At 35.7% G+C, this 25366-nt stretch overlaps 1 protein-coding gene across 14 annotated transcripts in view; it reads left to right on the top strand.

Annotated features, from left to right (window-relative positions):
- LOC134840480 (slit homolog 3 protein-like) overlaps positions 1-22274 on the top strand; it is a 40514-nt gene extending 18240 nt beyond the window's left edge. For 8 of the 14 annotated variants that reach the window (XM_063856305.1, XM_063856309.1, XM_063856299.1 and 5 more), the window contains exons 2-4: positions 8435-9684; positions 10021-10074; positions 18265-22274. In XM_063856305.1, coding sequence (XP_063712375.1) covers positions 8841-9684; positions 10021-10074; positions 18265-21986 — 4620 coding nt within the window. In that variant the 5' untranslated portion in view covers positions 8435-8840 and the 3' untranslated portion in view covers positions 21987-22274. Of the gene's footprint in view, positions 1-3271; positions 3479-4123; positions 4183-4303; positions 4323-4582; positions 4762-4794; positions 5182-8434; positions 9685-10020; positions 10075-18264 lie in introns of those variants that run through there. The other 6 variants (XM_063856303.1, XM_063856307.1, XM_063856310.1 and 3 more) reach the window with 6 other exon arrangements.
- The last annotated feature ends 3092 nt before the right edge of the window (positions 22275-25366 follow it).

Below are 25366 nucleotides of genomic sequence, written 5' to 3'. Positions count from 1 at the left end.
CATAAAGTTTGTTGGGCTATGTAAGAGGCTCCCTTTGATATAATTATGTCTCTGATTGACTGGGTATTTTTGGTGTAATTTTTGATTAACTAAGAAAAACCAAAATGACCCATTTTTGGGGTAAAATTTCGTGCCCGAATTTCGCAAAATAAATTACACCATATTAATTCTGCTAAAATTTTAAGCAAATTTTGTCTGCATAAGTTTTCACCTAAACTCAACCCACTTTGAGAAAAACGGGTTTTAAAATTCAAGTTTAACGCGTTTTGTTATGTTAATTTAAATCAGCACTGTATTTCAATAGCTTTTTGATAAAACAATAAAAAAACTTTTGGACAAGAAAATTGAAAAACAATTTAAACTTTACGACTTTCAAAACGATTTCATTTTTTTGGTTTTCTCTTCACAGTGGCCAGAACATGCTGTTCGACTTGATTGGCAACCGACTATCCTTAAATTTGTTTGCGTTTTGATTGGTGCAAATTCTTGAGTTTGTTCAAGAACCTAATTTTAATATGAAAGTCAACGTTAAAATGTTGTTAGAAAGCGGGTGTAGCTACCGTGGGCCCGAAAGGCTATGATTAAATTTATTTGCGGGCTTTATTTGGACCTGTTCAACACTGGGAACTTTTATAACATTCTACGACTGAGAAAGTTATAGTATGATTCTTACTCGATCCAAAACTGCATGTTTCTTACTAACTGATTTTGTGAGATAAAAACTAACTCGAACCCATAAACAGCCCTAATCTGATTTTATTTTTTTCGGTTTGAAAAATTTTTGCTTCAACTAAAAGCTATTTTAGATAGCGGTAGTCCCCAAACATATTCCTTCCACTAACCGTCAGTCGTAACGCAATAGATTAACGATATCTAGACAGGGGTGTGCGCACAGTTTTTTGGGATGGTTTTGCGACTCAAACTTGAAAACTGTCGACCATTTTATATCAATTTTCCGAACTCCCCTACAACCCTCTAATGACCCTATTTTAAAAAAACTCTGCAAATTTAAAAAAAATACAGGCCAAAAATAATTTTTTGAGCAAAAATTACAATTTTGATTGCGCGTTTTCCACTCTGTTATAATGTATATTGATGTCTGAGATTGCTGGCATAAAAGGGATGCCATATTTTAAGATTTTTTTATAAAATAGTTGCAATAGTCTGAATGATAAACGTAACAGTGTTGAAAGTTGTTACATAATAGTCTAAAAACTAGTCGCTATAAGCTAAAAATTAACAGCGATAGTCTGAAAATTAATGGCCATAGTCTGCAATTGCGTCGCAATAGCCTGGCCATAATGTCGAGACACTCTGGATGGGGTAACGACAATTGAGACAATCCGATAATTTCTAGTCAAGAGAGTCAGGGAAAGTTCACAAGAGCATTATTTGGGGGTATCACAATGAGTATGCTTCAAATTTCAAAAAAATAAGGAAAAAAGAACACAATATCAAATTTATTGTTTTGGAGAACCATTTTGCTCAAATGTATAAAATGCAAAAAAAAAATAAAACACTAAAAGATCAAATTACATAAATTATGCATAATTTTGATAAAGTTTACCAAATAAAAGTGCAGCGATCGGTCAATCGTGTCTATTTTTGCTCGGTCGCTTCTTTCGTGTTGAACTTTTCTTGGTCGCACCGGTCGCTGGTTTTTTATCCTGGGTCGCGCCAGTTGTGGACATATTTCATTGGTCTGCAAAGTTTGGAATTAATATATTTCGGTCTTATTTTATTTCGGAAAAACCAAACTTCGGTCGCGTTAGACTAATCATAAAACCACAACCTCGGCCCACCACAATCTCTGATATGCAGCAACTGTACTGGTTTTTAATCACACCATCAAAAAATACACTGAATGAGTGCCGGTCAAAAAGCCGGTGGGATTTCAAACCAAATCGTAAAATTAGGGACTTCAAGTCGAACATTTTGTCAGAAAGTCATGTCATGAAATTTGAATAATTTTGAGTTTGTTTGGTGGAATTTCCCAACTTAATGAGCTTTCTCTACCAGTTATTGGCTATTTCTTGTTTTGAGACTCTAATTAAGCCTCTAATTGAGCCTCTAAATGAAAATTTAAAAATTCTTGAAGGGTTTTTCATGTGTACAATTTATGCATTTTATAATCCAGCTGATGCAATTATCTGATGTCATTCATAAGTGGTGCGTTGTCATGAATAAGGTTTTTTATGGGCTAATCTTGACCAAAACTATGAAAACCAACATTTAACAGATGAAAAGTTGGCTTTTTGAGGTGCTTTGTACAGTTTAATTTTCTACCTGAAGTCCCGTCGCTTTGTTGTCCTAGACCCACACTGAACATGATAAAACACCGCAACGACGCATATCTAACTGCGGGGAGGGTTATCTTGATGGATGACCAAATGATGGAAAACTTTTAACCAATCACAATCGTTAGAACAAAACCGAACTGATTATTAACAGAAAATGAATTATATATGAAAATTTGTGTATCTGATTATTTTTTTAATCGTTTAATATTAATTTTAATGGCCGGTATTTATTCGCTTTCTTTGGGGTTTTCATGATTCTTTTGAGATTTTTGAATTGCCAATTCTGATTGGCTGAAAACAACAGAAAATAAACTTCCATCTTTTGGTCTCTCCATCATGAGAAACGCCACCTCTGTTTGCTATTGATTTGATTTGGTTTTGTTTCTCCAAATTCGTGCCTTGAAGCTACTCTGAACCAGTTGATTCAATGAATGATACAGCTAGTTTCCTGTCCCGACTATTTATGTTTCGTTTCAACTTTATCTTTGACCGATATATTGCGGATCTTGTAAATTATTACCCCCCATGTTACCTTGTAATGATTAACCACCCCAATAATGAAAGAAATCAATGGTCAAGTATATGCGAGTGAGGTACCTTGTAACGAATTGCACCCCCTCCCCTTTAGCAAAAAACGAGTGATAGTTAACAAGATCCCATATTGCTATTTGAGTTTAAGTTTCTCTGTAATAACGATGCTGTTATTTCTTTAGTCGGTTCGGGTCGAGACGATGTTGCATGGTTTTAGTTTAGGGTTAAGCATGTCTAAAATCCAGCATATGATATGTTTGCGATGGTTCTCTTGCTTAATTGAGCTCAGGTCGAATTGTTTTATATAGTGATATTGTGGGGCTGGTAAATATTGTAATTGTATACCTCTCCTAATTGATTCCAAATATCAGGTTACCGAAGCCATTCATTATCAATTGACTGAGCCAACATAATTATCTATCTGCTAACTACATTCCGTCAAAATGCATCAGCATACCATGCACATGTAAATCAATTTGATTGATATCGAGCCATGAAACGAAGCAAAGCGCCATAATAGCGTTTCAGATTTATCAAATATATTATTTGTGTTATTTGAAAATGTCATCAGTTTGTGAAATCATCAAATTTATTCGGTTTTTCATATTGAAAATAAATCCCTTTTGAAATCATGTCGACGTTTTAAGGTACGAAAAATGTTTACCTTTGTTTCAGGTTTTATTACACCCTTAAATGTAGAATAAAACAGTTAAGAAGAGCTTGGAACAAAACCCTTGACCTATTTTTGAGCCCGACCGAGTCGCTCAACACGTGAACTGATTATTTGATCCGATGATTGGCATCTATTGTAACCTGTTTGAAGTTTGTATGCAATTAAAACCAACTATTCATTATAAGAAAACTTAAAATCACTTTCGCTCATTGATTTTCTCTTTTTCAAAATCTACTATTTGTATTACCAAAATATTTAAGTCTGCTGTGATCGCCGCAATTGCTCATTGAAATAATTTACTGATTTAGAATTTTATTTCAGTACAACCACAATACAATTACTTCATAGTAACTCAAAAAGAAATAAATCGCGTCAAATTTTTAATTTCCAGCTAGGAAAGGTGATTAAAAAAATGAATAGGTCTCAAGGCGACTAAAAAGAGAGTTTAGGGTAAGTTAAATTTAATCAGGAATGTCTCCAATTCAATTTTCTACCTTCACTTAACTTCATTCTTAAATTTAGTCTCCTAATTGGATAGAAGGAAACGTGTCGCTATTGCCGCCTTACTTCCTATTAACTTCCCGTTGGGTTTTCAAAACTGAAGCCCAAGTTAACTTATATCTTCTTTCATTATCACAGTTATTTATCGATTAAGTAGCACCAAATCTAACAGTTATGGTATGTCATAGGGCGCATTGGCACAATTTTAAGCCAGCTGTAAACATAAATGTAAATATAAACAACGCCACGCAACGACAACTCCTATTAACCCGAAACAGCAAAAACGTTTACTATTTGCTGCGCAACAATTTTCTTGGGTAAAACTAAGCAGAATGCTTTTTTTTCATCTAAGCATCAATAAATTTTAATAAATGAATCAGTAAAACGAGAGCAGTTCTTAAAGTTTCAACCATTAAAACCAGCCCTAAGAAATAAGCAGATAAAATATTTTAACAAGTTGGTCATTATGCTAATTGGGTCGGTAAAAGAAGATTATGAGTTTTTTCTGAGACTCCCAGCCTTTTTCTGTCGATTTCTTGATTTTGCGAAATCAGCTATTTGTTTCAAATATCAGGCTTTAAGACTTACTTGAATATTTTGCCCTTAATCCATGTTTAGTTCATGTTTTTAAGCTATGCGCCTCGTTGTTAACACCATGCTGCTAATTGACCAATTTTAGTGAAAACTTGCAACGTTTTTGCACTTTTACTTATGTTTATCGCCAAAAAATTTGTTTTAACGCATATTTCATAAAGTGTAAGCATATTTTTACCAAGCTGAATTTTCTGAATTGTCTTCCAACATCAAGCAGTGTGGTGAAAAAGCCCACTCTCTTATTGCCCCGGATTGCCTTACAGCCCAAAATGCTTCACTTTTGAGCGATTTAAAATCAATCATTTATTTATAACAATCTAATTACAGTTTTCACCCACACACAAGTAGCTCATTTACAACGGCCCGCTTTCAGCCCGTAAACCCAAAAAGCCCCCGAAATCCGAGAAAATCCTTAGAATATTGCAGTCGCTAATAGGCACGCGAAAGCTTCTTAGGAAAAAGAACAGCAAACTAAAGTAGCAATAAAACAAACTTTTCAAGCTGGGTTAATAAACTGCCATTTCACAATCGATTATTGAAGTAACTCGAATTGAGTATTTTATTTGACCAGAAAAGCTCCAGGTAATTTCTTTTGTTTTCAAAAAACCCAAAACTCAAATCTGTGAAACCCAAGTCAGTATCTAATTTGGAATCGAAACAGATTACCAAAAAAAAACAGTCAAAAAATAATTTCCATCAGTTAGGAATTAGAACCAACATTTACGGGTATTTGCGATTTATTTCCTTGAAACCATTAAATTTTTCATTTTTTCTGTAAATTGAGTTACGACAGAAGAGTTTCAATTAGAAATCCCAATTTTCCGTATTAATTTCTCGAACGTTTAAGTGAAGTATCCAGAAAATGAGTTCGCTGGTACAAACTGTTTCCTAATTTTGTTTCGGCGCTGAAAAAACCTTATCGCTAGAAAAATATAAACCACAAATTTTGAACAATATCTTTTTCAAAAAACTTCGACATTGAAACAAAGCCAAAATAGAGCTACTGATTGCTCTGCAAGTAACGCAAATGATCCCTACCATCTTTGAAACAAAAAGGAAATTGTAAGGAATTTTTAATTTTTCAAACTTTGAATGTGTTTTTCTAAGAGACAAGAAAGAAAAAAAGGAGAAGAATTTTTAAAATGAATTTTGACCTCCTGAACTAATTATCAAAAAAGTAGGACCCACACAACTTTATAATTTTCTTCCGACATTCGTATCAAAAGTAACGGAATATTTGTGCTCGGGGTAGTTTTTTTCCTTCAGACAAATTTCGACTTTCTAACTAGCCATTTTTGACGGAATTTGTTATGTCGCTCAAAAGGTGTTGTTGTCCTAAAATTAAATTTGAAAAGATACTTTGCTTGTGGTCATTTTTTGTAAAGTTGTGGGGTTTACAGATTGCCATTTTGGCCAATTTGGGGCCAATATCTCTCGATATATTTTGCGCTAACAACGCGTAAGCGGAGATTTAATCCATCTTAGAAATCGTTCCAAATTGGATAAACGAATCTTATTTTCCATAATTGATTTGTTACTAGGAGCGGAATCTACCACTTTGTATTCTATATGGCGTGTGGGGGGATGATTTTCACAAAGAAATCTCATTTTAAATTTTTTTTTATTTTATTTTATTACATTGGCTGTGATTGCGACAGATCAGCGCATATTTAAAAAAAATCTCATTTTTTAGGTGCACTGTGTTATTAGAAGGACTTGCGTAGAATTTTAACAGCAAAACAATCCGAAAAATTGGTGAAATTGCAGTTTTAAAGAAACGCAGATAAAAGAAACTGGTTTCTCTTGAGCTTCTTTTGTGGAATTTACCCACTCTAAGAAAATTATTCACCCTTATTGCTTTGGTCGGGTATAAATTCGTTAAGGGTTATAATTTTTTAATGTTGAATATGAGTTTGACGATTCTGACTTTTCTGTGTAAAAAGCTAGAAGAGTGATTTCAGAGGCATGTCTGCTTACTGCCTAGTTGATGTTCTCTTGGGTGAATAAGTGCTAATATCAACGAGGCAGCTCTTATATCAAGGCGAAGCCCTGAATGTTTCTACTGCACTTTAAGGTTAACTGAAAACTTTTTGGATTGAAAAATTAACAAAATAATTGAATGAATAAAACTACACCAAGCATAAATATTCGAAAGTCGGAACAATAAAATGTGTAGAGTAGTGAAAAACCCTTGAAGACAAGTTTATTTACTTACTGTCAACCAGCCTTCGTTTACAAAGGAAATGCGCGAAAAGCAAAAACTTCGGTCACTTTTTCTACCCCCGAAAAATTTTGTCACCCTAGTTGCTAGTAGAACAAAAAATTTAAGCGAGACCACTGAATAAGTGAAACCATTCTGGATATCTAAAATAAACGTTTGATAGGCAAATGTCGGTGTGTTTTCTGACTTCCAGAAGAAGTTTTTACCCATAGATTTTGTTTTTCGAACTACTGTGAATGTTGTTCCAAGTTATATGCACCACTCGGCCATTTTTCTGAAATCATAATTTTGATGGATGCGAAGTCATTGAACTTTTGAAAAACTAATATTTCATTTCTGATGCAAATGTTTTTTTTTGGAAAATTGCAGACAAAAACCATTCTATGGTAATTATAGACCAGTTGACAGTAGTGTGCCGAGGAGGGGGTTTGACCGCCCCCCTTAATTCTGGTTGTCAAATTTTTCCGAAAGGTCCTACTTTTGGTATAATTTCACGGCATCCGATTTTGGCTGACCAACCTAAAAAGTTTTCGAAGGGCGCCTTAGGCGCCATTATAGATAATTTTATGGGGGGGGGGGGGGGCGCACGCCGAAAAAACGCAATTTTTTGGTCAAAATTTTCCAATAAGTGCTTAAAAACGCCTTTTTTGGGGATATTTTTTAAAAAGTTTGCCTGCGGCGCAGAAACTTGTTGACAAAATAGGGTCCTTTTTAAAATTACATAGGTCGACCTAAAGAAAAAGACCTGCAAAATTTTCAAAATATTTCGAAAAACCGAAACCCTCACTAGAAAAATTTCTGCGCACGCCACTGCCAGAGTATATTGAGTTACCAAAACTGCCTCGATTTTGACTATGCCTCGGAGCTCACATGGTCTAAGTGATATAGCATAATACAGAACAATCAGTCGTCATTTCAACTATCAGTCGTCAAAAAAGAAGTTTCGATATGACTTTTCTCAGAATTGAAAAACAGTCTGATACTTTTTTTTGTTTATGAGGCTCAAACTTAGTGAAGACACAGATTTTTCAGAAATTTCAGATTAATTAAAAACTGGACAATTGATTAATATTTTAAAATTACTTCAAAAATTCTTCAAAAGTTCCAAACACATGTTGAAAAGCTTTTTTTTTCCGAAAAAATCTAATTTTGCATTTCGTCTTTTTTTGCAATATGATAAATTTTTCTGTTCTAGATACTCTCATGAAAAACTTCTCCTCCTTTTTAAGACAGTGACTTTAAAGTTGCGTCTTCTTCTTTCTAGAGAGTTAAAAATAACTTTGAAAATAACTGATTTCAGTTTCAATTGTTGAATCACAACTTCAGTGTTGAGAAAATATTACTCATTATCAAATAACAAAACAGCCCTGTAGGTTAGGCTAGAACAATAAACCTTGCAAAACTAACCAGGTGTTCTAGTGTGGTTTAACCCATTAATAAAACCCTGAAAAGTTTATTGTTGATTCCGCTATCCTATTAAAAGCGTTGTTCCTATTTCATATACATATTAAATCGGCTTACACCGTGGGGTGGGTCTTTTCGCACATTGAAACCGCGACGGGCCACTGCTTAATTTATTTTCTCAATTGGTTAAAATAATAATCTTTGTTTCAGCTTCTGAACTTCAAATTCGCCCAATCTGGCTTAGAGGATAATAGTTAAAGAGACAAGATTTTAAAGGATAAAAACTATCAAATGTCGAGACTAAGGTCCGAAGAGCACGCAATTATTTGGAAATCAAAACTCGATTTTGTGATTTACGAACGAAGGGTTCCAATTAACCGCTGAGTTGTAGTCCAAAACTTGGCGTTATTACCAATTTTTTACCAGACAGCGAGACATATTTTTACCAATTTATTAAACTAGAGATTAAGTCTCTATAGAATAATTACGCAGTCCTAAACGGTTTATTGTTACCATTTTATAATTTGGCGCTCTAATAAAAAGAGCCACAATTTTACAATTCAATATTTATTTTTGATCTTAAGAAGAGTAAATATTCAGCTGAACACTCGAAATTATGAAGAGTTTTAATCTGATCATCTTTATATGTTATGTCCTTTCATTTCTGCCCCTGCATGATTGCAAGAGTGCACCAAAGTACCCGTGCCCTAAAGAGTGCGAATGTTTTCCATTCGGACATTACTCCGAAATCGGCTTGAAGTGTAGAAAAGCTGGCATAACATCTACAGCGTTTTTGAGAAATGTACCCTTTCCAAATTCGGTCGGTTACCTTGACCTTACCGAAAACAACATTACGATCATCGAAAATCGTCACTTGTACGATTTTTCAAATCTTACCAACTTGATTTTGAGCAATAACGACATCGAGTTCATCGAAAGTGACGCTTTTATCAAGCTCGGAGCCTTGAAGCAACTCACACTAAGCCACAACAAGCTTCAAATCGTACCCGAGGGTCTTTTCCGGGAAAATACGAATCTGAATGACCTCGACTTAACCCACAACAAGATCCACGTCATTCCAAGTCGACTCTTCAAATCCAACTCAAACCTGGCGCATTTGAAATTATCTCACAACTATCTGGTTTGCATCGAGGAAAACACTTTCGGCAACTTGATCAATTTACAGACACTGTATCTGGATAACAATAATCTCACCACATTGTTTGAGAGTAACTTTCAGAACCTTCCAACCGAGAAGCTGACGAGGTTTATGGCCCATGACAACCAGCTGATTTGTGACTGCAACGTCCGCTGGTTCACAGGGTGGCAACAGATCATGCAGACGCACGCCTTACCTGTTCAGACGGAGCAGCTGCCCTCGATCAAGTGTTCGTTTCCGGCCCATCTGGAAAACACCCCCTTGCAGTTGGTGGAATCGGACGAGTTTGCGTGCTCAGACAGTAAGTTTCACCACCGGTTTTATCCGCCTTCATCACTATCTGATTTTTCTATTTTTACTGTTTTACATTTGCTGAATTTCTAGCTTTTTAAAACCAAAAAGATTTTTCAAAAGATTTAGTTTTGAAAAGATTTTCACTTGTTTAAACAATACTTTCAAATTTTTTTCTACTGCAATAACGTTGGTGTGTAAACTTTGACTAATTTTGCAATCATATTTGGGACTAGATGTTTTTTACCAATTTTTTGCATCTGTATTTCAGTTCATTGAATCTCAATTAGTGCTACGACTGCTTTTAGTTATCATACTTTTCGTAAGCTTGAAGTTTCTCTTACAGGTGACGACAGCGTGCTTAGTAACAACGACGGCTGGTGGGTAATGGTTAAAAATGGTGAGAATCGATCCCGTGACCTTTGTCTTTGTAGCTTTAGTGCACCCCGCATGGATAAATTATGAGCAGAAAAGTTGGCGTTGAAGTTTTTAATAGATACAGGCTTGGCTTAATTCTCCAATTAATCAAGAAACTGAAAAATAACTGCTGGCAATTATGAGCTTTTAAATGCTGAACGAAGTTTTTTGCAAGCTTCTGGAATTCACTGGCGAACACAACAGAAATCTGAAATTTTTCAAGATTTTCAAAATTCGAAAACAAAAGTTAAAGTTTTCATAAATCTGGGATAAATGCAACTATTATCGCATAGTTTAGAAACTTCAGAAGCCCAGAGACCGCAACAAAGCAACCACTGCTTACACCCAAAACCTGTCACATATATGCGTAGAATTTTGCCAAGCCTGGTCATTTCACTAATCGAAACAAATTCAACCCTGCTATAACCTCAGTTATATCAGTTATCGCAAATTTGACTGTTATCATTGGAATGATTAAAACTGATTTTGGAACCAGAAGTTGTTTGTAACTTGAGAATAAACTTCAATGTAGCTGGTCAATGAAGGTTCTCATTATCACCACCTTCTTATGCGATACTACACGTTGTTTTCGTTATTTCAAAGTTTATCTAGGTTTTGCTAAGCAAAAATATCAGTTTTGTTTGATTAATAGATTCTATTTTGGGTTCTCATGGTTAAACACGCGCGAGTGTTCATGTTTTTACACGATATGTGATTTAATAAAAAAAATTGCAATTCAGGCTGTTTTTTTAACCAGACGGAAAAAACAGACATTTTGTTCCTACGATTGAAAATGAGGGGAAACTTTACATTCAGGTGTTTTAATTTTTTTTCTTTTTTGTTGTTTATCAGAAAAATTGATTTGTCGAGAAAAATTGAATTGAGTTTTTGAAATTTAGTCTATTTTCGAGGGAGTAACGCGATCGAGTAGCGCTCTTTATATGGAAAATTACTGTTTTTTCTAGACTTTTAGAATAAAAAAATTTGTTTTACAAAAAAAACTAATTTTGGATGTTTCATTTAGTGCTTGTTTGATAAAAATAGGTTTTTCATCTTAGTGTCGATAGAAATTGTTTTACATTTTTTTTCTGTTTTTAGACTACAGTAGACAAAATTTACCGACAAGCTAACTTCTCCGGCTCTTTTCCAGTTTCTAACCCCCCTAGAAAAAATCTAAAATAAAAACTGTTCAAAAATTGTTCACACGACATTTTGCATGCTAAAAATGCTGTACAAATTTATTCACTTGTTCACGCTGACACGTTTTAACGCAGTTCTTAACATAAAAGGTCAGTTTAAATAGACTTTCACATATTGAATTTCAGAAAATATCAAAGGGGGAGGACTGGAAAAGAGCCGCTTCTTCACCTTGATTTAATATTTGATCATTAGTTTTAGCCAATGAATATCTCATTACTTTCTCACAATTCAACTAATTTAGTCTTTCTTTACTAAAAATCTCAGTAAGATTAATATTGAAATTTGAAATTTGAATTACTTTACCAGCTACATATACAACGCCAAAAGCAATATATTATACCTGGAGGGAGATCCTAAAGAGCAGTACTGCTCATCGAGTAGGATATCCTGGAGAGTAAAGAGAAGACAGCCAGCATCAATTCAACAAACAAATTAAATTAAGGGCTGAAATTGAAAAACAGTTCGTAGAGGTCCTGATTGTCTTTTAGGTAATTTTGAAAAAACTGTTTATAGAGTCTCAAACAACTAACTTCTGACATTTCATGTGTATTAACAGGTATCAAGTCATTTTGTTTTAAATAGTTAAAAGCCTGCACAATTCTAACTGTAAGCGATCTCTGTTTAGCGGTAGTAGAAAATTTTGCCACTTTAATTAAGCCTTTTGCTTTGCTCCTGGTACATGGTCCACTTTTTTGGGAGAAAATCTGAGACAGAAAACCATTTTTTCTGTCCGATCGCAATTCCATAAACAAGTACTTAAACATCTCAAAAAAGTATAAATCAAAAACAGTAAGCAATTTATTTACGTCCATAATTTCTTTTAATTGATTCATATCTACGTTTGAAAACAATTGCTCTCAAGATTTTTTTGTAGTTTCATTATCTCGGTAAGGTGAGATTGGGATGTATTGCCGTATATTAAAATTCCATTAGTGATTGTAGGATTTACATATGCTTTGTAGAAGCGAAGCATCTGCTGTTTAGAAAAAACATACCTAGCTTTCCAGACAATGCCACAAAATTTAGTTAACTTTTTGCAATCATGTTCAATGTGAAATTTGAAAGTAATTTTCTTATCAACAAAAATGCCTAAATATTTACACACATTTGTAATTTGAACTGTAGTACGAAAAGCAAAGTAATCTTTTGAAAAGTTATTACCAAATTTCATTATTTGAGTTTTACCAGGATTGACACAAAGTCCATTCGTTCTGAACCATCTATCCACTTTATTTAACGAACTATCAAAGCTATCGCAACAGTTTTTTTCTGCATTGCATATTGTAGTATCATCAGCAAATAGAACAACCTCAGATCCTTCAGCAATTTTTCGGAAGACCATTTATATATATTAAAAACAAAAACGGACCTAAAACTGACCCATGCGGTACTCCACACGACATAGAGCGACTAGAAGATGTTTTATTATCAGTTATGAACAAATTGAAACCGGTTTGTAAAGTAATTTTTCAGAAGACAAAAAATCCGGCCTCTAAAGCCGTATTTTTCCAATTTTGCCAAAAGAAGATCGTGATTTATGGTATCAAATGCTTTTTTGAGATCAACAAGGCATGATTGACCTACCAATTTTTTGTCCTATCCCTCTCTAATAAATTTGGTGAATTCAATTAATGCGTCCACGCATGACTTTTTCTTTTGAAATCCAAATTGTTTTTCATAAAGAATCTTCTGCTTGTTAGCAAAGTTATACATTCTATTGAATATTTTCCTTTCGAAAATTTTGCTGAGTGAACTGAGTAAAGTAATAGGTCTATAATTTTCCAAAGATTCTTTTAAACCTCCCTTCAAAAGGGGAATAACTTTTGCCACTTTTAAGCCTTGAGCAAAATAACCACTCGCAACACATTGGTTGAAAAGGCTGCAAATTCTTACAGAAATAACAGGGAGCGATACTTTTATAATTTTGTTATTTATGCCATCATGACCATTTGAACCTTTATTTTTCAACATATATATGGCATTTTCATTTTCCTTGTGGGTAATTTTATAAAAAAAACCATTGATTTTTCGATGCAATCTACATAACCCAACGCTTTTTTGTAATCAAATTCAGGATTTCTCAGTTTCTCGCCAATTGAGGCAAAAAATTCATTAAAAACATCAGCAGCAAAAAAGTTCGTGTTTTTGGAGTTTCCTTTGCAAAATTCATCAACCTAATTTTTTGGATTTTTTTCGGCCATTTTGATGGTGAAGGTCAGATATTTCAAGCAATAAATCCTAATCAAAAAGCGCAACAATAAGAGCAACTAATCTCTAGCATTCATTGTTTTTCGAATGTCCATTTTTTCAGAAATTTATCCAATTATTACAAAAGGACTTGATTGAGGCAAAGGGGTTAAAAGTGCTGACAAAGCGGTTTGCTTGAAGCTACTAAACTCAGATTCAGATAATCATTATCACACAGCCAGGTTTCGCATAGCGCAATAATCAAAGGTTTTTGTTCTAACTGGTCAATATCTATAACGAGTTGGTCATGCTGGCATCTGAGGGACATTATATTTGAAAAACACAAAAAACTGTCTTTTAAGTTGTCCCATATGACGTTCTTCTACATTTCTCTCCATTACAAAAAAATAAGACTTCAGTCAAGTAGGTTGAATTTATTTGTTAGCTTCTTCTGTTACTGTTTTTTCTATATTGAGCGCTTCTGATTCATTTTAAATATTTAATTTCTTTGAGGCCTGATTATCAAGATTCAGTTTTTCTGGCGATAAATTCCTCTCTGACCATCTCCTCGAAATACCAGGAGTTGAATTGGTATTTAGTTGAGCACCAGTATGGCGCCCAGTAATGAAGGTTTTTTGAACTGCTTGAGGATAGTTGTGAGGTCTTGGCCGGCTTTGATTGATCTGTTTTTGGTTGCAATTTTAGCTAGTTGTTCCACGCCAGCAAGACTATTTACACTTTGGGAATAAAATGAGCCATTTGGTCGTTGGCAAAAAACTTTCACTTGGCAGTTTTGATTCGTTGTAATAAGATTCATGTTATCGCATTTCCTTTTAATTTCCATATCTGATTTCGGCAACCGTTCAATTATGAATAAACTTTTTCCCTGAACGCCCTTCTGCCCAGATAACATACGCCTCCTTCCGAAAATCTCATCTATGTCCGAAAAATAGACAAATTTCAAAATGATTGGAACATTCTTACCAGAATCCTTGCGCGTCGGAAGAGGATGACATGCCTTGATAGCTCCCAGTGATAATACATAGCCATCAAAGTAATGTGTAACTAGGTTGCACATGTCAAAAATCAGGTTGGGGGAGTATGGATTGATACCAAAATTCGAAAAAATTAAGCAATCTTTGCTCGAATATCTTTCCTGAAAATTTACTCGCTTTTCGAGATCAAAAACATTGTTTTTTAAGTCAATTATTTCCTGGGTCTTTTCATTCAATACATTTTCAAGAGGATCAACTCTTGCCAAAATGCTAGTGATAATCGGAATCATTAATTTAGGATCAATAATGGAATCTGGGGGAAGATTTTTCAATAAATCAACGTAATTTTTTGGATTTTTTTCGGCCATTTTGATGGTGAAGGTCAGATATTTCAAGCAATAAATCCTAATCAAAAAGCGCAACAATAAGAGCAACTAATCTCTAGCATTCATTGTTTTTCGAATGTCCATTTTTTCAGAAATGTATCCAATTATTCCAAAAGGACTTGATTGAGGCAAAGGGGTTAAAAGTGCTGACAAAGCGGTTTGCTTGAAGCTACTAAACTCAGTGAATCAACTAAATGCGCTAACAATCTTATGAGGAGGCAGTTTGGGCTTCAAAACAATTATTGCTGTTAGACTTTCTTTTTTTATGGCATAAAATGTTGCTTTGAATTAAATCTTCTCTGCTTATTTTAAAAAGTGCAATAGCTTATTGGTTCTCTCTTTCCACGAAAAAATAGACTCCGAATCGGTAAGATTTTCAACCTTTGCGAAAGAAAGTGAGCAAAATAATGAATTGTGTTAAAATATTGTCCAACAAAATACGGGAGAGGTAGAAACACTATTAGAAATTATTGAAATTGCCAATTTTTGTCAATATTTTTCATTTGCGCTCCCAGAACAATATACTGAGCCTATTTTTTTGACAAACTTTTTTCTCTGGCTTTTTTTCTAAAAATCAGGTTTAAATCTTGTGTTTGAGCACTTTTGGAAAGTTTTCACCAAAACATTCCGTTTTTCTTTGACGCGCACTTCAAAATTAGGGTATGTCAACGCCAAAGACGCTTTTTAGAAATTTCACGTATGTCCATACCGTTGTAAGAAGATCCATAAAAAATACCGGAAGCGAGACTCTTTCGTAGGTGAGGGGGTCGATTCCCGCCTCCCCTTTACCCGCTCCCCTTTAATGCGAAACAAAGATACATTTATATCCAATAAACACAGTAGTGGATTTAAGGGGGCGGGATGGAGGCCCACCCCTCAAAGATTCGACCCCTGCTGTCTCAAAGGGTTCCCCATTTGTACTAATTTGAGCATTTCATTTTTTGCTTACTGACTCGTAAATGATTCTAGAGGCACCTTCGGCGCTATTATATACTCATTTGAGCGAAAAAAAAACTGATTTTGGGGTCAACATTTTCCAAAGAAAATGTCTAAAAGCGTTTTTTTTTGGCATAGTTTTTAGAAAAACTGCCTGCAGCGCAAAAAATTTGGTCAACAGAAACATGGCTTCTCTAGTGATTCGTGAGAGGTTACAAAATCATTTTTGTTAACCCTAAAAAAAGGTTGACAAAATTTTGGACAAAACTTATAATATATATATAAAAACTTCTGGAACACTTGATTTCATTTGATGTAAATCTTAGTTTACGCTATTGTTTCGCCCATTTGAAAATTGTAGAGGAAAATTTTATTTGATCATGTTTTAGTTTTTTTTTCCACACAAAATCAGCTATGACAAATAATCATCGGAGAGAGTTGAATGATAGATCAGATTGAAGCTTTTTCAGCCGTTATTTCAAGCCTCACAAGAAGGTTTGAAAAAGCGGTTTGAAATTTTTGGTTTTTTGTCTAAATTGGAGCTAGTAAAGCGAGCGAGCACTTTATTTATGCTTGATTTCGGCCGTTTATAACCTTCTCCGATGATTATTTGTCGTAGCTGATTTTGCGAGGAAAAAAACTAAAACACATACAAATACTCTATTCCACTACAAGTTAAGCTTATTCATGCTTAACCTCATTTTTATTCGAGTAAAATTAGTTTTTGGAGACTTTTAAGGCCATTTTGGGAATCAAAAACTTGAAAAGTTTGAAAAACTTCTCTTGAAATATATTTGAAAAATCGTTGATTTCTTTTTAAATTTTTTCAAAATTATGATTATTTTTTTTGCTTTTTGAGTCATTTTTCTTCGAAATCTGTCAAATATGTCTAAGTTATAGTGTTACGTCATATACTTTAACACACCACGCAGAAAAAGTCCACTTTTTTGAAAAAAAAAATTAACCGTAACCGGCTATCTTTGTTTGATATTTTTCAAATTGATTAGCACTTTGAAGAGTTTCCACTTGACAGCACGTTTGCCAATCCATGTTATTTCATTGATATTGTTCCACTTTTCGAAACAAAAATAGAAATATAACTGCTCGAGTTTTTTTCAGGCTTGTTGTTTTTATCAAAATTTTATACTTGTACTAATTAGCGCATTGAATTCATATCAAAAATATCAGAAATATCAAAAAAAGTTACCTGCTTTTATTTATAAAAGAAGTGATGATTAAATCTACCTGGTGCATTTATTTTTATAAAGAGAACGCTTATGCAACTTCACGGTAAAATCAATCCGAATTTATTTGCGGGAAAACAATTGATATTTATTTTTTCCAGTTTTCAGTCCCAAAAGCTACTCGAAACTCCAAAATTTCCGCGCTACGTGCAGTCGTGTCTTTTCATAGTTGATACAAAGTTCGATCTTTGATCAAGAAACTCGAATTTCTAATATTTTTTCAATAACATGAATTTGATCGGTTTTGCTTTTGAACACAAAAGCTCTTTATTCGATTACTGCGACCGCGGCAAACGATTTTAATCTTGACGGTTATCATGCTGGATATCTAGAAACCCGTTGATTTAAATACGAGCGCAGGTTAAAAAGTCAAACAACGGGACATGTTTGTGTAAAAAGTAACCTATAAGTTCAGCTCATCTTGCTTGCTTTCAGATCATTGTCTTGTGGTTTTATTTACTTAACCCATCAATCACTGTTCCAAAAAAACTAATTGGCGCCATCCTTAAATAGTTGCTTGCTGTTTATAAGTTACTGTATTTGCATAAAAATTATGTTGGATGGATTAAGAATTGACCATAGTTTTCATTGGCTTCAAAATTGGGAAGGAAAAGCACCAACAAGCACCGCACATTAATCGGCGAACTGCTTTGTAATTACACATTTGAAATCACAAAAAAAAACAGATAATTCAGACTAAGAGAAGAGTTGGATATTGGCTACCTGGCTCGGTCAATTTTGAGCTTCATCTGCTGAACACGGCGAGGTATTTTATTTTTTGCGGAAAATGAAAATAGTTCGCGCAGAAAATGAAATTTTTCATCAAGGGCGTCATATGTTCAAAAAAGTAATTTAAACGGAATTTTCAGGAAAAATAAATACATGGAAGCTTTTTAAAGTTGTTATTATAACTTAAAGGCGAAGAAATTTCGTTTGTGAAGAAAATGTTATGCTAGTGCTAGCTTCTCAGATTTGCTAAAAGCTATGAAAAAAACATGGTGGTATACAAGCCAGCCGACTTACACCATCTACCATTTAAAACCAGCAGAAAGTAGGCAAAAATGTAATTTAATCGTTTTTTCACAATCATGTAACAGTTCCGAAAGTCTTGAAAGAATCTTTCGAATGACATAACTTTCTTCTGGCTTGTAGACTGCGCATTGTCGGCTGGTTTGTATTCCTGGTTTATTCACACTCAAAAATAAAAGCTAAGTTGGCTGCTTAGATCCAATGGATAACCAAATGGATGATCCCAATTCCAAAACAGACGGGATCCAGAATGATGAGGGAATAAAGAAGCCTATCAGCAAGAACAGAGGGAGTCCCCAGACCATTCAAAAACTGACACCCGAGGAAAGACACGCGCTCTACTGTCCGGCGCCAAAAGTTTGCCCCGAAAAATGCGACTGCTATCCGGACGGAACGGTAGACTGTGGAAGCAGGGGATTAACCCATGTCCCATTTAACATCCCACAAAATGCAGTTGAGCTAAGACTGCACACGAACCAAATCACGAAATTGCCTAATTACGCATTCTCCAAGCTCAAAATGCTGACCAAGCTGGACATCTGCAACAACCATATTTCCGAAATTGAGCCCTATGCTTTCAGTGGTTTGGAGAAGTTAACACAGTTGAATATTTACAGCAATCAGATCGAAGATCTTCCAGTTGAGACTTTCAAGAGTTTGTCGCAACTGAATATTTTGCTTCTGAGTACGAACAAAATCAACTGTCTGCGTAGAGGACTGTTCGATAATGTAACCCATTTGCGACTTCTTTCCCTTTTCGGCAACAAAATCCGCTCGATTGAAGACGGAACTTTCAACAATATAAAGTCAACTTCAACTCTACACCTGGGAAGCAACCCTCTGATTTGCGACTGCAATCTTAAATGGATATCATTCATGCCGGCTAGGGTGTCATCTAGTGCCAAATGCGACTACCCCGAGAGAGTGGCTGGAAAAGCCGTTTCTCAGATGGACTCGGATGAATTCATCTGCGAGGGAGGCGAGAGAGAAAGAACTGCGAGCGCCGGATCCTGTTTCATCGATTTACCATGTCCCGAGAACTGTCACTGTCACCCAGAGGGGAAAATCGATTGCTCCAGAAAAGGACTGAAATCAATCCCTATGAATTTACCAAAGTATACCATCGATCTTGATCTTTCAGGAAACAAGATCTCAAAAGTTCTGGCTGATGGGTCGTTCAAAAATTTGCCAAACCTCCGCAAATTGGATTTGTCGGATAACAGAATCGCAAAAATTGAGTTGAATGCTTTCGACGGAGCTTACAATTTACACGAACTTGACTTGAAGAAAAACGAACTCACTCATGTTGAAGATGGCGTTTTTGAGTCACTTAAGAACCTGACTTCTCTCGAGCTGCGAGAAAACTACTTCAAATGCGTCAAAAACACAACTTTTACAGGGCTCAGAAAGCTATCTTATCTAAGTTTGGCAGATAATACAATCAAAACTATCGAGATCAACGCGTTTGAGAACCTACCTTTATACACGTTGAATCTACTTGGAAACCACTTGATCTGTAATTGCTACATGCAATGGTTCAATTCATGGCTGAATAATAAAATCGATTTGGTCCATGGGAATCCACGATGTCAACAACCCTCGAACTTGAAAGACCTCCCGATTTCAGATTTAAACAACAACGATCTCTCGTGTGATTTCGACGACCAAAACGCATGCATATACGACTCGAAATGTCCCGACTTTTGTACATGCGACAAGACTTTCGTCCAGTGTCGTGAGGTCTCCGTGAGTATTCCTCAGAATATACCCTTAGAAACGACACATCTCGCGATCAACTCGGCTCTGATCCAAGAGTTCAACCCAGCTGATTTCGAGTATCTTCCTAATTTGGAAATTTTGGATCTCTCGCACAATTTCATCGGAACTGTCGTGCCTCCGCCTGTTGACCGAACATTCAAAGGGTTGAGACGACTAAGGAAGTTGAACCTCAGCTACAACTATATTAAATGTATTCAACCCGAAACATTTCAAATTCTGTGGGAGCTCGAAGAGCTGATTTTGAACTCAAATGCGATTTCTCAAATTTTTGATACGACCTTTGAAAACATGACCCACATTAAGAAACTGGACATTTCTGGAAACCCGATCTACTGCGACTGTAATTTGAAATGGTTGGCAGTCGCTCGATTGTCCAGTGGAATCGAGATCAAGGGTAAATGCAGCGAGCCGGAAAGAACCAAGGACCTCGAAATATCTCACATACATCGCAAAGAATTTACATGTATGGAGGACGAGCCGCCAGCATACGTGGTTGGAAAATGCAACCCCTGTTCACTCAAACCTTGCAATGGGGGGACTTGCAAATTAACGAAAGGAAATGGGGACTTCATTTGCGAGTGTCAAGAAAACCACGAGGGGAGATTTTGTGAGAAAATCATTGATTACTGTTACGAGAAACCCTGTCAAAACGGGGGTCAGTGCAAGTCGCATCCTGACAACAATAAGTTCACGTGTACATGTCCGGATGGTTACCATGGAAACATGTGTGAGAAAAACGTGGATGATTGCGTTGATCATCAGTGTCAAAATGGGGGCAAATGTGTTGATGGGTTAAACGAATACACCTGTGGTTGCGGAGTTGGCTACAGAGGGAGTTTCTGTGAAATTGACATCGATATCTGTGAGTCCTCGAATAACCCTTGTCAAAATGGAGGCGTCTGCGTCGATATGGGAAGCGACTATCAATGCCATTGCCAGAAAGATTTCACGGGTAAGAATTGTGAGCAGAAGAACCATTTATGCCTGGACATCGATGGCACTCCTGTTTGCAAAAACAATGCAATGTGCCAAACTGATCTTTTCGGGTACCAATCTTGCGTATGTGAAGCGGGGTTTTCAGGAGCCATTTGTGATCAAAAGTTGTTCACGTCTGATGACACATCTGGACCTCTTAACGACGATGCATGCGAATCAAAGAGATGCATCGAAGGCCACGGACGCTGTGCAGTTGATACTTCCGAGCAGGCTGTCTGCAAATGCTTCGATGGATTTTCAGGCGAATATTGCGAGCATGTCACTTCAATGAAGTTCAACAGTCAATTCTCGTCCGTTCACGCAAACTTTGAATGGAGAGATGTGAAAAACTTCACATTTGTCGGAGTTTTCAAGGACGACGCCGGAATTATTTTCAGCTCAACCCTGAAAAACGTCTACACAGATTGTTCCGCATGTTTTCTCACTGTCTACATTCGAGATCGGAGGGTGGGGGTCTCTTTGAGACAGTCAAATGAAGGGAAAGTTATAAAACTTGAAAGCGGGGTCATTATAGCCCGGGATATCAGCAGCAAATTTAGCGTTAGAATGTCTCAAAGATATTTGTCAATCGAAGACCAAATTTCAAGACTTAACCCGGCACATATTGTTCTGGACTCTGTCGCAATTTCCGATGATTCTTTTGGCGTTGAGCAGTTCGTATTTGGGCACAATTCTAAGTTACCCAAAAAAGCTCTGGAACATGCGCAGGATACAAGCATTGGCTGTGTAAATGCTTTTTACTATAACTCGGAGCAATTCTTTTTCGAAAAAGCAGAACAGCAAAGTAAGATTGAGAGTGGTATTTGTGTCTACGATGATGCTGCAGATCCAAATCAAGGGGTCCTTATGGATACACCAGTGGATCCCCCCGAACCGAGGATTTGTGGGGAGCAAAAAGATCAAACCGTTTTTAACGGTGAATGCAAAAGTACCCGAACCTATAACATAGTTGCCGAGTGTCCCGCTACATGCCGCAACATGATTCCCAGTGGAGCGGACGGACAACTCACGGAAATTGGGGCCGAACTGTGTTGCCGAGTGACGAGATACCGCGAGTACTCAATCCGATTCGAATGTCCCAACGGAAAGAAAGAATCAGTGAGAAAATCAGTCTTCAAAAAATGCGAATGTGAACCATGCTAAACCGCAAAAAAGAGCAGTGAACATTTTTTATAGAGAATTTTGAGAAGTTTTTAGATTTTTCTAGACTGATTAAAAGCTAGAATGAGACGATGATTTAACTAATTTTGTGTTACATAGATGAACTTTCGAAGGGATTGTAATAAGCCTGAACTGAACAGCTAGAGTGTCCACACACCTTTTTAGCCGATACTGATTTCGAATTAGCGATAACTGAATAGAAATTAATTATATACACGATCAATTGCATTGAAGATGGATAAATGTTGCAATTTAATGTTTTAGTACAAATTCTAGTTCAAAACTGATGTTATATTCGAGTGGATATGCCAACCATTCCCGGGTTGACCAAAACTTCTTATCATACAATTTCCATATACGAAAAACTTCTTACCATACAATTCCATGCAATGCCATAGGTACAGAAAATTGTATGAAATCTCTATAATAAACATTTTTTCATATATGAAAATTGTATGACAATTATTTTTCCATAAACCAAAAAATTGATTTTTTTTCTAATTTAATTTCTGAAAAATTTTGGTTTGGGCTCGTAAAAATGAAATCCATGGAAATGCGGGAAAAGGAGTTTTAAATCAAAATCCGCTCACTTTTACACTGATAATTTCAAGCGAAAAATTTTGTTTCGATTTCATTTTTTTTCAATCAGGTAGTTGAAGCTTGTAAAACAGATGTCCAGAAAGTGAGATAAATTCGAATTTATCTTTTAGGGTACCCAAGAAGTTACTGCCGTCCCATCAAATAAGTAACTAACTGCAGGTTTAGCCGAATTTCTGTAGGCAGTTCATAATCAGACAGGCAAGGTAGACAAAGGCTGTTAATTTTTCGAAGATGAGACAAACAATGACTCAGATGACGAGATGGTTTGGATGGAGTTTTAGTCTCGAAGTCAAAATCAGAAGGCAGGTGCAAACTTGATTTGATTCGAAGAGAGATAAAAGCAGACACAAGTCTGACTAATTGATACACAAACTAACTGAGAGTCTTGGCAATCCCACACCGTTTTTTAAGAACCTACCCACACCGAGCGCCTGTGGATTCTAATCGATTATAATGGATTTCCGAGACAACAAATATTCCATTATAATCCATTACAGATGTAAAGTTCGGATCACGAAACTGATCATATCGCCATTATAATCACAAACGAATTTAGGGGGGGGGGCTGACGCCTTTTTTTAGAGATTTGACCCCCTGCCGACCAAAAGGGTCCCCACTTTGTAATATTTTCAGATGTCCATTTTTGGCTGACTGAACCTAAAGTTTTTCTAAAAGCGCCCTCGACGCCAATATGTACTAATTATGATAAGGGGAGCGCCTTTTTTGGCCTGTTTTTCAAAAATTTGCCTGCGGCGCAGAAAATTGGGTCAAAAGAGGCCCTTTATAGTGATTTGGAAGAACTCAAAAGATCAATTTGGTCGACCTAAAAAAAGTCGACAAATTTTCGAATTGCTATTTTTTCAAAATCCGCTTCCCCACCCCTTTGAAAAAAAATCCTAGATACGCCTCTGATTATAACCGATTTTTTTGAAAAAATACTTCATTGTTATCCATTATAATTGATTAAAATCCATTATTTTTGGCACTGAAATTGACTATTTTTTTCGAGATAATCCATTTTAATTGATTAATTTTACCAAAAATCCATTATAATAGAACTAAATTCAAATATTTTTTAAAAAATTTGCCAATTATGCAGCAAATTTTCAAATTCATATCATATATTTTGGTTATAACAAGCAAAACAGGTGAAAATTCAAATAATTTCAACAGATCCTAGCACCAAATTTACCAAAAGTTACCAACCCTACTGCTCTAAAAAATCAACCATAATAAATTATAATCGATTATAATGAATTATAATGACATAGATATATTAGAACTATGATGCATGGACTCTTTTCCAATTTTAAAGATATAGACAAAAAATTAAAAAACGGTTGTGATCCATGGAGTTCGGTGCGGGTAATGAAATAGCAAACCATCCTTCTAATGAGGTTTGATCCTCAGAAAAAAAAGGTAAATGAAACTATGAACAATTGGCGATAAAAAACAATTATTCGGATTTAATTCTGTCTCAGTTAATTTTGCATGGCAATCCATTTGAAAAGAGTCATCACAAAAAAAAGTAAAACAAAAGTAATAAAAATCAGGTTTATCCAGATAACTGGAAAATTAGATGATGAGACGTGGGTGTAATTAAGCTAAGACTAGTTTAAGACTTGATAAGTTAAGGGATCTCTACTAAACGAGCTAGTAGACTTAGACTAGACTTAGACTAGATTTATCTAAAAATAGATTAAAAGACGTTGGTTTAAGATATCTAAGCTAGATAAAAAATAGAATTGTTTAAGACGTTGAATTGAGAAATAGTTACTTAAAAACATTCAGTGAATATGATCAGTTGTGGCAAAAGCCGATGCGCTTTTGGCAGGTATCAATCTAAGCCAAGATTGGAACATAAGCAACATAAAGGCTAAAAGATCACTTTTGACATTCCCCTCAAAATTATAATATATGGCAGTATGTGTTATAAGAATTTTTTTCACCCACGGATGGCGCCCGAAGGGCAAAATAGCGAGAAAGCAGTAAAAAAATTCACTCCCAAAGATGGCGCCCGATGGACAAAAATTTAGCACTCGGTGAAAATTAAGGTCCACGTTGACCGGGTACAAAACTGAAAGGTTTTAATAAACTAACTAAAATGATGAAGTAGTTATGAGCATCAAACATTGTGCTGAATCATAATACAGAACAATCCGATTTGAGCAACAAACAAAAGTCGAAGTATTATAGCCCCAAATACAACGAAAAAATTTTGCGTAGAAAAGAAAAAGAAAAAAAAGAGCGTACCTAAGACAAAAAAATTTGAGTTATTTCACTAGATGCAAGTTTGAGTTTATCAGAGAGTTTATGCGGCACCTCTGTTCAAAGCTCTGGGTGTTATTGGGTGGCCCAGCAGATCAATCGCAGCAACAATTGAGGACGTTTTCAGCCAATCGGGTTTGTTGACTTTGGGTGTTTCGACGATGGCCGACGGTTCAGAGGGTATGCCTAATGGGTCGTATTTACTCTTCCGCAATTCCGGCTTGAATTGTTTTTTTTGGAAGGTGAGGTAGGCGAAATAATTGAGAAGGATATCATTTTACCCACCAGTTCCAATTCACGTCTTCTAGAGCTATCAGGGGTCGAGTGTCGTAAAGGAGAAGAATTTGGGGTGTTTAAGCGAGTTTTCTATTTCTATAGTAATTGTTTCTGAAGATGAGGTGGGCAGAGGAGTCGTTAGGCAAGTTGAAGAAAATTCACCCGGTCTGTTGTCTGGAGCTTCAACTAGGCTTGTAAATACCCTTTCTCCCAATAAA

This window comes from Symsagittifera roscoffensis, chromosome 2 (genome assembly GCF_963678635.1).
Source record: "Symsagittifera roscoffensis chromosome 2, txSymRosc1.1, whole genome shotgun sequence".
Lineage (NCBI taxonomy): Eukaryota > Metazoa > Xenacoelomorpha > Acoela > Convolutidae > Symsagittifera > Symsagittifera roscoffensis.
The sequence above is the reverse complement of the archived record's forward strand: the minus strand, read 5'-3'. Positions and strand labels throughout refer to the sequence as shown.